This window comes from Pelophylax lessonae, assembly GCF_965119305.1.
Source record: "Pelophylax lessonae genome assembly, chromosome: 4".
NCBI classification, from domain to species: Eukaryota; Metazoa; Chordata; class Amphibia; order Anura; family Ranidae; genus Pelophylax; species Pelophylax lessonae.
The window spans coordinates 674,760,303-674,775,379 of record NC_138771.1 but is presented as its reverse complement, the minus strand read 5'-3'; the positions used below and the strand labels follow the sequence as shown (position 1 = coordinate 674,775,379).

Here is a 15,077-nt window from a genome sequence, read left to right as displayed (position 1 = left end):
TCGGGTCCGTATTCGGGTAACAAAAATCCAATTATTCGGTACGAACACGAATAATACAGTCCGTGTTCGCTCAACACTAATCATAATGTAAATACTGAGAACCCACCGTAAACAATAGGTGAGCAAATCAGCATAATTTTCAATGCGTGGTAGACAGGTGTTTGAGCTGATGACATGCATCTGCTACAAGTCTGACCAAATGAAGCAGTCCAAACCTACAATTTATCTGTCACATAGTTTTTTCACTGTCAATAACACTGCGAACTGTCACAATTCCATTAAATGTTTCATCAATACATATATATGTGAGTGTGAAGTGTATTTCATTCCATTTTACACAGGGACTCGCTCATATCAGTCATTTGGCTACTTTCCATCCACAGATGAATTGGGGTCATGTGACCTGACGAAGATCTGCAGATCCCAATATGAGAAGCAGAGCTGACTGAGGAGACGATTGTATTCAGAATATTGAAGGTCGGCCCCATTCCCATCCCTGGAACAGCCAGGAGGGATTTTATTATTTTCTTTTAGGATGAAATCCAGATTTATAGAGAGGAGAAGCCGGATCTGGGACTGATCATCACTAGAGATGGGCAAGCAGTTGAGCCGAACAAAAGTTTAACCCAATTAGCACTTTTAGAGCCCTGATTGGACAAAGTGATAATGACTTTCTCCAATCAGGGCTCAGTGCTCATAGTCCCACCCCACACTATAAATGGTTCCTTCTCATAGGAAGCCTTTGCAGAGTTGGAGTGGAGATAGATAGAGCAGGGCTCAGTTTGCTACTAGCAAGTTAGTGTGTTCACTTATTGTGACTCTGAGTGTAGAGTGTTAGTGTAGAGTACAGTCAGTGTAGTGTGTCAGTATAGTGGTGTGTCAGTATAGTGTAGTGTTAGTGTATTGTTAGTATAGTGTATGAGTATTTTGTGTCAGTATAGTGTACTGTCAGTGTAATGTGTTAATATAGTATAGTGTGTCAGTATAGTGTACTGTCAGTATAGTGTAGTGTCAGTGTAGTGTCAGTGTAGTGTGTCAGTATAGTGTAGTGTCAGTGTAGTGTGTTAGTATAATATAGAGTGTCAGTGTAGTGTGTCAGTGTAGTGTGTCAGTATATAATGAAGGGGGGAGGGGTACCGCGCTTCAGGGGAGTGGTGTAAGTCAATGTTGAATAAATAAATTAAAATTAAAACACTATAAATCGATATTCAATTATTTGTGATGGTGCTCAAATCAAAATCTCTCCAAGTGCTCATTGTGTCTCTGAGATATTCAATAAATATTCATCAATAGATATATAGGAATCTCTACTTATGAATATACATATAAAGTGCAACAGTGCTGTTGAAATTAATTAAGAAGGATTTAAAATATAAAAATAATTTCACTATTAATTCATGTGACAGTAAAGTGCTCAGTGCTCCATCTATACACAGGGGAGTGATGCACTCTCAACATCCAGTGCTTTTAGTCCTTATAAGGTGATTAACGTGTCCCAAATAGCACAGTAAAAAACGTGTCCTTATTTCAGGTGTTGAACCTCCACCTAACACCGTGTGGAACTACGGGGTACTTCTCTGCGCCTTTCACCCCTCAGGGTGCAGCTAACCGCTCACCTCAGGTTATAAAGTAATGCACCCATTTGTCAGCCTTAACTGAATGGATCAGGGTATACGTCCTCCAGAGATCCCACGAATCTCAAAGAGAGATTTTGATTTGAGCACCATCACAAATAATTGAATATCGATTTATAGTGTTTTAATTTTAATTTATTTATTCAACATTGACTTACACCACTCCCCTGAAGCATGGTACCCCTCCCCCCTTCATTATATATTCTATGCTGTATGGTTTACAGAATCGGTACACGCAGCACTAAGGGGTCCTTCACGCACACATCCTCCAGACAGTGCAAGACTCACACCAACATACACAGTGTGTCAGTATAGTGTAGTGTCAGTGTATTGTGTCAGTATAGTGAATTGTCAGAGTAGTCTAAGTATAGTGTCAACATAATAATGTGTCAGTATAGTTTACTGTCAGTGTAGTGTCAGTATAGTGCGAGTATAGTGCGAGTATAGTGTAGTGTGAGTGTAGTTTGTTAGTATAGTGTAGTGTCAGTAGAGTGTGTCAGTACAGTGTAGTGTCAGTGTAGTGTGTCAGTATAGTGTAGTGTGTCAGTAAAGTGTAGTGTCAGTGCAATGTGTCAGTATAGTGAAGTGTTAGTATAGAGTAGTATCAGCGTAGTGTGTCAGTATAGTGCAGTGTAGTGTGTCAATATAGTGTAGTGTCAGTGTAGTGTGTTAGTATAGTGTAGTGTCAGTGTAGTGTGCTAGTATATAGTGGTGTGCATGTAGTGGCTCAGTATAGTGTAGTGTGTTAGTATAGTGTGTCAGTATAGTGTACTGTCAGTGTAGTGTGTTAGTATAGTGTAGTGTCAGTGTAGTGTGTCAGTGTAGTGTAGTGTAGTGTGTCAGTGTAGTGTAGATGTAGTGTGTTAGTATAGTGTAGTGTGTTAGTATAGTGCAGTGTCAGTGTAGTGTGTCAGTGTAGTGTGTTAGTATAGTGTAGTGTCAGTGTAGTGTCAGTGTAGTTTGTCAGTATAGTGTAGTGTCAGTGTAGTGTGTCAGTGTAGTGTAGTGTAGTGTGTCAGTGTAGTGTAGATGTAGTGTGTTAGTATAGTGTAGTGTGTTAGTATAGTGCAGTGTCAGTGTAGTGTGTCAGTGTAGTGTGTTAGTATAGTGTAGTGTCAGTGTAGTGTGTCAGTATAGTGTAGTGTGTCAGTGTAGTGTGTCAGTATAGTGTAGTGTCAGTGTAGTGTGTCAGTATAGTGTAGTGTGTCAGTGTAGTGTGTCAGTATAGTGTAGTGTCAGTGTAGTGTGTCAGTATAGTGTAGTGTGTCAGTGTAGTGTGTCAGTATAGTGTAGTATGTCAGTGTAGTGTGTCAGTATAGTGTAGTGTGTCAGTGTAGTGTGTTAGTATAGTGTAGTGTGTCAGTGTAGTGTGTTAGTATAGTGTAGTGTGTCAGTGTAGTGTGTTAGTATAGTGTAGTTTGTCAGTGTTGTACAGTTTTTGCCACAGCATTACAAAACATTTAGTGCTGTATTTTTGGTTTGTTTTATTGTCCCCTGCCCCCCCCCCCTTTTGTTTAATAAGTCAGCCACAGTTTCTCTGACTGTGATTTCGGTGTTTTCCCCTTTTTTATTTTTTATAGTTTTTACATTTCTGTCAGTTGCAGTCCTCAATTTAAAGAGCACCACACACCACTTTTCATTCCATAAAATGCATCCAATCACCCATTTCCCAGTTTCTATTAAATTTGGGTAATAAGCCTCCCTCATCATGTCTGGGAGGCCAACAAGAAGAGGCAGACATTCCAATGGCACTGTTAGGGGTTCGGCAGCGTTTGTGTCCACAGATAAAGGTGGATGTGGTCGGTCCTCAGGAAGGGCATCATTTCCTTTGTTTAGTGATGTTGCCTGTGCTATCCAGACACAGCATGCAGAGGAGGTGGTGGACTGGCTTACTAAACCATCCTCATCCTCCTCACCCTCTGTCACCCAAGCAGAGACTAGTGTGCAGTTCACTGCAGCTGCCAGAGTGGCTTATTCTGTGTCCTTGTCGACAGCTGTTCCTGCCATAGTTCCAGCATCAGGCATGGAGGAGTCAGCTGAGTTAGTTGAACACAGCGTCAGCCACTTGCTCCTTGACAATGTACAGCCATGACTTGATTCGGATGTTAGTTCTGAGGATGAGGAAGGTAGGAACATGAGCCTACAGAGAGGGGAGAACATTGGTAAACAAATTGGCAGTCATGTTCCCCCCAGCCTAAGCCTATTCCAAAGTTGCCTCCAGTGATGAGGATGAGGAGATGATGATGATGATGATGATGAGGTCACTGCAGTGAGTTGGGTACCGGATATAGCAGAGGAGGAAATTGAGGGTGAGGCACAACCCCAACGAGGCAGCCATCATGGAAGAGTAGAGAGCAGTCACCCTATTCCCCCAGATTGTGGAGTTGTTATCTCCCGACTAACTTCCCACAGCTCAGCTGTCTGGGCCTTTTTTATACATGTACAGCTGATCGCATTGTTGCAATTTGCAAACTTTGCCTCAAGTGTGGGAAGAACACCAGCCATTTGGGTACCACATACTTCACAAGGCGTTTAACCTCCCACCACTCAGCCCATTGGTAAGAGTACCTGAAAGTCACACAAAAGGAACACAATTCTGCCCCTCCTCATGACAAGTCTACCCCCGCTATACCTCATGACCTCTCAGCAGCCTCCACTGACAGGGATGATGGTATAGCGCAGGAAGTCCCAGGTCCTTGCAGCACAACTGCCAGTAGCACACTACCAGCTGCAGAGTAGTAAGGCTTGCTCAGGTGCAAAACTTATTTTCCATCCAAAGAGGGGATAGGGGACACACAATGCTGTGGGGGGATGGGTGACACGCAATGCTGCGGGTGGGGATGGGTGACACACAATGCTGTGGGGGGGATTGGTGACACACAATGCTGTGGGGGGATGGGTGACACACAATGCTGTGGGGGGATGGGTGACACACAATGCTGTGGGGGGATGGGTGACACACAATGCTGTGGGTGGATGGGTGATGCACAATGCTGTGGGGGATGGGTGACACACAATACTGTGGGGGGGATGGGTGACACACAATGCTGTGGGGGGATGGGTGACACACAATGCTGTGGGAGATGGGTGACACACAATCCTGTGGGGGGGATGGGTGACACACAATGCTGCGGGGGGATGGGTGACACACAATGCTGCGGGGGGATGGGTGACACACAATGCTGTGGGGGGATGGGTGACACACAATGCTGTGGGGGGGATGGGTGACACACAATGCTGTGGGGGGATGGGTGACACACAATTCTGTGGGGGGATGGGTGACACACAATGCTGTGGGGGGATGGGTGACACACAATGCTGCGGGGGGATGGGTGACACACAATGCTGCGGGGGAATGGGTGACACACAATGCTGCAGGGGGATGGGTGACACACAATTCTGTGGGGGGATGGGTGACACGCAATGCTGTGGGGGGGATGGGTGACACGCAATGCTGTGGGGGGATGGATGACACGCAATGCTGTTGGGGGATGGGTGACACACAATGTTGTTGGGGGATGGGTGACACACAATGCTGCGGGGGGATGGGTGACACACAATTCTGTGGGGGGATGGGTGACACGCAATGCTGTGGGGGGGGATGGGTGACACGCAATGCTGTGGGGGGATGGGTGACACGCAATGCTGTGGGGAGGATGGGTGACACACAATGTTGTGGGGGGGATGGGTGACACACAATCCTGTGAGGGGAGGGTGACACACAATGCTATTGGGGGATGGGTGATACACAATGCTGTGGGGGGATGGGTGACACGCAATGCTGTTGGGGGATGGGTGACACACAATGTTGTTGGGGATGGGTGACACACAATGCTGCGGGGGGATGGGTGACACACAATGCTGTGGGGGGATGGGTGACACACAATGCTGCGGGGGGATGGGTGACACACAATGCTGTGGGGGGATGGGTGACACACAATGCTGTGGGGGGATGGGTGACACACAATGCTGTGGGTGGATGGGTGATGCATAATGCTGTGGGGGATGGGTGACACACAATGCTGTGGGGGATGGGTGACACACAATACTGTGGGGGGATGGGTGACACACAATGCTGTGGGGGATGGGTGACACACAATGCTGTGGGGGGGATGGGTGACACACAATGCTGTGGGGGATGGGTGACACACAATCCTGTGGGGGGGGATGGGTGACACACAATGCTGTGGGGGAATGGGTGACACACAATGCTGCGGGGGGATGGGTGACACACAATGCTGCGGGGGGATGGGTGACACACAATGCTGCGGGGGGATGGGTGACACACAATGCTGTGGGGGGGATGGGTGACACACAATGCTGTGGGGGGATGGGTGACACACAATTCTGTGGGGGGATGGGTGACACACAATGCTGTGGGGGGATGGGTGACACACAATGCTGTGGGGGGATGGGTGACACACAACGCTATTGGGGGATGGGTGATACACAATGCTGTGGGGGGATGGGTGACACACAATGCTGTGGGGGGATGGGTGACACACAATGCTGCGGGGGGGTGGGTGACACACAATGCTGTGGGGGGATGGGTGACACACAATGCTGTGGGAGGGATGGGTGACACGCAATGCTGTGGGGGGATGGGTGACACGCAATGCTGTGGGGGGATGGGTGACACGAAATGCTGTGGGGGGGATGGGTGACACACAATGCTGTGGGGGGATGGGTGACACTCAATGCTGTGGGGGGATGGGTAACACACAATGCTGGGTGGTAATGGCTGAAATAAAACATTTTGGTTTCCAATGAAAATGTAGTCAGTAAAATCTATTGTCAGTAAATGGTGACACAATAAGTCGGTGTCTTGTAGGAATAAAGTTTGTTGCAATGTTTGCTCCTTGTGCCGTTGTTACAAAACATCATCCAGGAGCCAATCCACATGCAGCTCTGAGAGCTCGGGGGGCGCTGTCACTCATAGAGAGGGGGTGGGGCAGAGGCGGGAATTCCCCATCAATCAGATGACCATGGAGGCGGAGCTGTAGGTGTGAACCAATCCCTGGGCACCTGTGTATGCGGTGCAGTCAGCATTTCACGGCAGGCTTGTAGTAGAATAGATGGGAGCGCGCATGTACGGGTGTCCCTATCAGATCAGGGCTGTGAAGGGGGCGCTGGTCACACAGCAACACAGGAAGTGTACAATACTGAGCAGAAATGACCCCATTTAGAAGAGGAAAAGAACACAAAGATTTCTCTTACTGGAATTCTATATATAAGGATCAGAAAGAGGAAATAAAACTGAGAGTTCATATCACTTTACTCTGATATCATTCCATTCTGTACATTCTCTTCATCTCAGGATCCGTGTATTACCTGCAGAGGGGGAGGGGCTCCCACACACCATTTTATTATCTTCTTCTCTCTATAGATACTTTCCAGCGTCCTCTCCTTCATAGAAGAATAAAATGAGAGTTAGAGGAGGAAACATTCCTATAATGATGGAAAAGGGGGAGCTTGTACTGTGCTCTGTATACTGTATCCCCCTCTCTATATATACCGTATTCCCCTCTCTCTATATACCGTATCCCCCTCCCTCTATATACCATATACCCCTCTCTCTATATACTGTATCCCCTCCCTCTATATACTGTATCCCCCTCCCTCTATATACCGTATACCCCTCTCTCTATATACTGTATCCCCCTCTCTATATACCGTATACCCCTCCCTCTATATACTGTATCCCCCTCCCTCTATATACTGTATCAGCGTGTTCTGTTCCTGTACAGGGTGAGAACACACATCTGATTGGCTCAGTTATACTGACACATTGGATGGACAGCGGGGGATGGGGGGGATAAAACCTTGTGGAAGATTGTAGGACCTGACTGAGATTATTAGTGATGGATCTGATTTCCCATCCCCCCATCTGTAATGAGGAATAAATTCTCCATCATCTGGGAAATCATCTCTCTCATTATCGGTATAACTACAGAGACCTTCAATGGCTTCTACAGAAATTGTATAGAATGTTTGTCACCCCGTCCTTCCATCTTCATTACAGTGCAGCCCGGGTGTCAGAAGACCTCCCAACAACGTCCCCCTTCCATCATCTCATCACCATCCAATCTTCTCTCCATTTTACTATTCACATTCTAAGGCTTAGTATGTGTGTTACCTCCAATATAACAGATCTTACCCTCCTTTCACAGAGAAGCCGGCATTCCGGAGGACCTCACAACAACGTCTCACTTCTGACTTTGACATCTTCTCATCTTTATACAATGATATCTCCAGTCTGGTCAGAGTTTGGTTTTTGGAGATAACGGAGGAAAGATCATCACAGCACCGTAATGTCACATCACAGCTATAAACACTGGAGGGAGAAACAGGAAAGAGAGGTGAAATGTTCCTCCAGGGAGGGGCAGAAGTAGAGACATCCAATGAATAATCAGTGGGCGGAGTCTTAGAAAATGAAATGTTGGGACATTTGGATGGATGATTTCATGGAATATTGGTTGGACCTCCCCTGTGAAATGGAGGTAAGTTGTCACCCACCCGAAAAGTCTTAGTGTGGAGTTACAGAGTTGCGGGTACATTGCAGGGTACGTGGTAACGCACACATTGGAGTTGTGAATGGCTCCATATAGATTCCCTTTCACACTAAACTGCGGCACATCGATGGGAAGCGGCCACATAGGAAATAATGGCATTTCTACTTCACATGCGTCTCCATGCAGCAAAATCCATGAGGATTGCTAAACGCACCGACAAGCAATGATAATATGTCAGCAGATCAACCCATCAATTGGACGATCAGCCCTGGGGCGGAGCCGGGTGATGTCATTTCCTGTCTGGAAGTGAAACAGGAAGTGGTGCTGATGAGTGATATTATCTACTGCCTGATTGGTTGTTTGATATGCTGACATATTATTGGTTGTCAGCGCATTTATTGTAAATAAAGAGAGAATTGTTTTGAAGGACGGACTTCACTATTGGTGGCATTTTAGTTTTTTAGTAGTTCTATATCCAGCCAATCAGGAGGGACCCGATCCCTTAAAGGGACCCCACACATGTGACAGCTGATCTTGTGAGAAGTCCCCCGGGCCCATTGAGCACCCCAGAGGGGGGACAAGCACATGACACCTATACTGTATATGGGGCCAATACTTGGGGGGACATTTCATCAGCACGGGGGTGGGTGGGACTCTGAACACACTTAATTTTGTAGTGAAACACTGGAGTTTTGTGTCCTTTACATAAAGTCTATTAATACCAATTTATATCCATCAAACTAATGTCACATTGCAGCGCTGGAGCTTTGGCATCAATTAACCACTTGCTGACCGCCCGCTGTATATATACTGTGGCAGGCTGGCTCGGCTGGGCAAATCGCCGTACCTGTACAGCGGTTCACGGGAGTGCTCCTGGGTGCAAGCATGTGCCGCCCGCCCCCACTAGGCAGGGCGGACGCCGATCTACGGGACCGGAGGCCGCGATTGCTCCCCGCTGAGAGAGAAGGACGGGCGGATGTTGTAAACACAGCTGACTGTTCTTCTCTCTGAAATGATCACAGAGCTCCTTCTATATAGGATCACAGGTCTCTATGATCATTTCACAAGCCCCTCCTCCATACAGTTAGAAAGCACCCCTAAGCTCACACTTAACTCCTTGATCACCCCTGGGCTAACCCCTTCCCTGTCAGTGTCATTAGTACAGTGACAGTGCATATTTATAGCACTGATTACTATAGTAATGTCACTGGTCCCCCCCAAAAGTGTCAAAAATGTCAGTTAGGGGTCCGATCTGTCCGCCGCAATGTCGCAGTCCCACTAAAAATCGCAGATCGCCACCATTACTAGTAAAAAAATAAATAAATAAAAATGACATAAATATTCCCGTAGTTTGTAGACACGATAATTTTTGCGCAAACCAATCAAAATACACTTATTGGGATTTTGTTTACCAAAAATATGTAGCAGAATACAAATTGGCCTAAAATGATAAAAAAAAAATGATATTTATTTATTTTTATTGGGAATGTTTTATAGCAGAAAGTGAAAAAATGTTTTTTTTTTTTTCAGAATTGTCGCTCTTTTTTTGTTTATAGCGCAAAAATAAAAATCGCACAGGTGATGAAATACCTCCAAAATAAATCTCTATTTGTGGGGAAAAAAGGACACCAATTGTATTTGGATACAGAGTCGCACGACCGCGCAATTGTCTGTTAATGTAACACAGTGGCAAATCACAAAAAATGGCCTGGTCATTAAGGGGTAAATCTTCCGGTCCAGAACTGGTTAAATGAATATTGTGTCAGTTTTCAGCACACACTCACAGCGCTGGGTTGTGGTATTAGCAGCCAGGTGCAGCGCTGGGTTGTGGTATTAGCAGCCAGGTGCAGCGCTGGTTCTGTGCTATCAATTACCTGTATAAAGCTGATAGTTTTCTGTATAAAGTGTATTGATAACAATTCATTAGGCTGCATCACATTATTACAGCGCTGAGGTTGTGGTAGTAGCAGCCATATATTGTATGTAGAATGTTTGTTGTGTAATTATTATTTGGAAGTATCAGGATCGGGGGGTTCGGTGGGTTGTTACATAGTTACACAGCCGTATAGTAACACTGGGGTTGTGGTAACACTTACCTCTGTTTGCAGGTAGGTTGTCTGTGTAATATAGAGCAGCGCTACACTAGTTTGTTATTTAGTGTATAAAATATGTACAAAGATAAAGAATGACAGAAAATACAACAAAGACAAAAGGAAATCCACCGTCTGGCTGATGGATATGAGAATAAAACTGAAATAAAGTTTTTCTGAGGTTTTTCCTGTGACAGGAACATGTCAGGAACATCCGCAATTCACCGGTTAGACCGACTCCATGTGAATCACCCCGCCCTTATCTCAGGATCCTCAATTTATGGAGATATGGATGTGGGCTGGACTTTAGCCATCAGCCAATCAACCCTGGGGGGCGTTCCCTGCCCAGCCCCCTACCCGCCATCAGAGCAAGCCTATTACTACTGGGTGGAAATCATGTGTTATTACTACAACTACCTGTAAGATGGGATTTATCATCAGGATCCCCCCACATAGACTTCAATGGGACTCGCTGTAATGTTCAGGGTTTGCAGATCTCAGACAGGATATCCTGACCCTGCAGGGAATTGAACCCGGGCAGAGTCACTCATCCCTACTAGTCACTACACATCTGATGGTCTAAGTTATATATACAAGAAACATTTGTCTGCTAGATGGAGAGATCTGGACCTTGTTTTATTGGATGAGAAATGTGATCACTCAGTCTCTATGGGACAAATAATCTTCATTGTGTTTTTATATCATCCAACCAACAATCCACCCCGACATAGACATAAAGTCTGATCTCTGATAGTCAGTGGAGGGGGGAGGGGATGAAAGCCAATAACAGTGAGTGACCTGAAGGACTATGATGGGAACTCCCAGTGTAACCGGCCAATTAGAAGTCTGTTTTTGTATAACTTTCATCTATAGAACATGTCTGGATCCCTCACACAGAAGATTTATACCAGAATATTGCAGAATATTATATCATTTATAGTATAATTCTCACCGCATCTCCTGCAGAGTACAGCCAGGATGTCTGAGCCCCTCACATAGAAGTTTTATTCCAGAGTCTTGCAGATTATTCAATGATAAATACAGTTTGGTGAGGGATCGGTTAGTGATAAGAATGGATCGGAGATCCTCCCAGCCGGAGGAAGTCACATCACATAAAACCAACCTGCAGAGAGAAATCCAGACACATGATATTATATTATAAGATGAATATGAGGAATCATTCCCATTTAGTGAAAAGTAACATAACATCACTAGAGCGGAATATCAGGATATACAGAATGTTATACAGAGGAAAGATCTTCTTATTAGGGAAGCTGGTAAAGGTGAAGCTGTTGCAGTACTTATGTCCAGGGCCGGACTGAGCATCGGGCACAGCGGGCATATGCCCGGTGGGCCGCCGAGGCCTCCGGGCGTATTATAATGGAAGACAAGAGACCTCTCCGCGGCCGATTCCGCGGAGTCTGAGGGCCGCGGCCGCCGCATTACCGCAATCTGGCGGCCCGCCACTGTCTCCGACCCCGCACGGCAATCTGGCCGCCCGCCGGCCACTATATCCGACTCGAGTCCCCACTCCTTGCTAACTTTGCTCAGCTGGCCTGGCAGCCGGCTCCGCAGCGGCATCCAGGCTCCAGCGTAGCCCAGGAGGGGGTGGAGTCGGTGGGTGGACCATGTGACCGTCATGTGACTAAGGCCGGGGGTGGAGCTAGAGGCCGGCGGGGACCCCATGCTGCCTTGTCACAGGAAGAAGCAGGAAGTGAGCCAGCGCCGCACACCGCAGACAGACACACACTGACAATGTGTCTGAGTCTCAGTCTGAGAGTGAGAGACAGTGAGTCAGAGTGTGGACTGTCAACTTGCAAGTCTAGTGCCTGCCTGCCCTGGAGGAGCTGCATTAACACCACCAGCACTGCACCACCCACGACCAGGACAGGAGCCAAGGCCTCAACAACAGGTAAGGAAAGAATGGCAGCAGGCCAGCAGCACAATTTACAACACCACAGACCACACACCACTGTCACCGCTGGGATTTGTGGTTCTGGGTGGCCTCCGGCAGAGCAGGGTTCTGGTCTGGAACTTCTGGCTTAGCAGCAGGCAGGCAGGCAGGCCACAGGTGTAAAAAACAGATAACAGCTACACACTGTCACAGCACTGCTAGAAAACATGCGCCATGCCAGTTTGCTTGTTACATGTGATGTGACAGCCAGGTGCACATTTTCAAGTTGAAAATGTGCACCTGGCTGTCACATCACATGTAACAAACAAACTGGCATGGCACATGTTTTCTAGCAGTCACAGTGTTGTAGCTGACTGTTATCTGTTTTTTACACTTGCGGCCTGCCTGCTGCTTAGCCAGAAGTGAACCATCCTCTGCCGGATGCCAGAACCACAAATCCCAGCGGCGTTGTCGTGTTTGTTTTTGTGCCCTTTCCTTACATGGCACATGTTCTAGCAGTGACCGTGTGTAGCGGTTTTCAAAACCGCTACACACACACTGTCACTGGCTGCTGCTAGAAAATATGTGCCATGCCAGTTTGCTTGTTACATGTGATGTGACAGCCAGGTGCACATTTTCAACTTGAAAATGTGTACCTGGCTGTCACATCACATGTAACAAGCAAACTGGCATGCCGCATGGCACATGTTTTCTAGCAGCAGCCAGTGACAGTGTGTGTTTAGCTGTTTTCAAAACAGCTACACACGGTCACTGCTAGAACATGTGCCATGGAAGTAGAGATGCACCAAAGTTTTGGCAACCGATATTTTCGGCCTAAAATTAGCCTATCCCATTTCTGCCGATAAGAAGTTAAAGATGCCGAAAATGTATGGCCGCTACTATGTGTAAAAACTGAGCCCTTCACTTCCCTGTCATCTCCGGGTATCTTTGCTGACCGATCTGATCTGATCCTCTGCCGGTGTAACGTTAAAAAACCATACCCCGTGAAGAAACCATACCCTCGTCACTTCCTGTGTGAAACAGCTGAGCAGCGTAGCAGTGCGCATGCTCAGAGCCCTGGATACCTAATTGAACATCAAAGAATTTGACAAGTGCGCATGCTCGGAGGGCATGAAATAATCACGGCACAGTGTGTAATGTTATACTTGCTGCGGGTACATTAAAACAGTTCGGCTGCAACATCAATCATCTCCTCTCCTATCCCTGTCACTTCCCTGATCTCCCCTAATAAATATAAAAGCGGTGGCGGGTGTATGAGATGTAAATGACGGCGATCGCGACTCCGTGATCCGCTTTTATATTTATTACCCGAGATCAGGGAAGTGACAGGGGAAGGAGCGGAGATGAGCCATGTTGCAGAGGAGCTGTTTTAATCTAACCGCCGCAAATGTAACTACCGTGAGAAATCCATACCCTCCGTAGGTGCACCAGAAGTGACGAGGGGATGGTTTTCTCACGGGTATGTTTTTTTCACGGAACATCGGCGCTGGGCGCTTCATTGTGAGCTACACTGGTTGCTAGGATGGCCGGCCGAATGGCATCTAGCAACCAGTGACATCCCGGAGAGAAGACCCAGCATGCACAGCAGAGGAGGATCTCATCCTCTGCGCCTTTTACTGAATCACTCCACCCACCTCCTTCCTTCATGTGCTGTACGCTGCGGAGGAAGGTAATGTGGCTGAGTGTCTGCTGTGTCGTTTTTCTTCTCTCTCTCTCTGCCATACATGTACTTGTGCAGTCACAGCGCAGCCTATACAGGTGTATAGGAGGCAGCAAGGGTTAACCCTCAAAGGCTACAAATAACAGAGAAGCACTGGTATTAAATGTAAAGGCTGCAATAAATAAAGCACCCCTACCCTTAGTATGAATAAATAAAAAAAAAAAAAAAAAAACTTTGTCCCCTTTTTTTTTTTCCTTCAAAAAAAAAAAAAAAAGATTAAATTTCCAATCACAGCCAGTGAAGCTTGGCATTGGAGCTCACCCCCTTTTAATTGCAGCAGCACAACCTGCTTGTAGATCCAATTTAAAAGCATCTCTCTCTCTAGTCTACAACCTGCATCCTCTAATAAGGAAGTACATAGGGCTGCTCCAGAAGAACTACAAGTACCAGCAGGTCCTGTCACTACTCCAAAATTATTATACAGATAGCAGAGCATACATTCCTATAGGTAAAAGCCATCTCATTCAGTTTACTACCAGCATGATGGGGGATAAGCTGCTGCTCCTCTAGCTGCGCAAGAACTACACATCCCAGCATGCCTTGACACTACCCATCAATTCTATACATAACAAAAGGTTGTCCCACAAGTAAGCAGATTGCCATCATTAACTCTTTGTGGGGGGGGCGAGGTTAATTACCAGTGGTATTTGTATTATGCAGCATGAGGGGGTTAACGTATTGCTACTGATGCATTAGTGACAGACCGGTGGCAGTTAATTAACCCCTTTGTGCTGCATAAGTGCAACCAATAACAGTGCAAACACTGACACTGGTGCCACTAATGCAGCACAAAGGGGTTAATTAACTGCCACTGGTCTGTCACTAATGCATCAGTGGCAATACATTAACCCCCTCATGCTTCATTAAACAAATACCATTGGTAATTAACCTTGCCTACTATTTTAAAATCATTTGGGGGAAAAAAGTCATTTTCGGTTTTCGGCAAAGGGCATCTTGCATTTTCGGTTTCTGTTTCGGCCCAAAATTTTCATTTCGGTGCATCCCTACATGTAAGGAAAGGGCACAAAAACAAACACGACAACACTGCTGGGAGGGGGTCGGGGCTCTATCAATTGGACATGGGGGCCCGGCAGCTTGAAATTTTACTACGTGTGCAGGCAGTAAATATATATTTCTCTGTGGCTCCTAGGTTATTGATTGCAGTCGCACCGCAGACACCACCCAAGGCCTGTCTGCAAGGTAAGT

The 15,077-nt window shown here is 46.5% G+C and overlaps 2 protein-coding genes across 3 annotated transcripts in view; both read right to left on the bottom strand.

Annotated features, from left to right (window-relative positions):
- LOC309553399 (NACHT, LRR and PYD domains-containing protein 3-like) overlaps positions 1 to 15,077 on the bottom strand; it is a 997,590-nt gene that overhangs the window by 853,181 nt on the left and 129,332 nt on the right. The gene's annotated exons all lie outside the window — the stretch shown is intronic.
- The window catches only part of LOC309553401 (NACHT, LRR and PYD domains-containing protein 12-like), a 71,819-nt gene that overhangs the window by 22,368 nt on the left and 34,374 nt on the right, over positions 1 to 15,077 (bottom strand). The window contains exons 3-5 of one of the 2 annotated variants that reach the window (XR_014225162.1): positions 11,189 to 11,359; positions 7,783 to 7,968; positions 6,966 to 7,037 (exon numbers count right to left, since the gene is read on the bottom strand). Coding sequence is in view for 1 of the 2 variants with exons in the window: in XM_082254579.1 (XP_082110705.1) it covers positions 7,001 to 7,040; positions 7,792 to 7,968; positions 11,189 to 11,359 (388 nt within the window). In the remaining variant the exon portion in view is untranslated. Of the gene's footprint in view, positions 1 to 6,965; positions 7,041 to 7,782; positions 7,969 to 11,188; positions 11,360 to 15,077 lie in introns of both variants that reach the window. The other variant, XM_082254579.1, reaches the window with a different exon arrangement.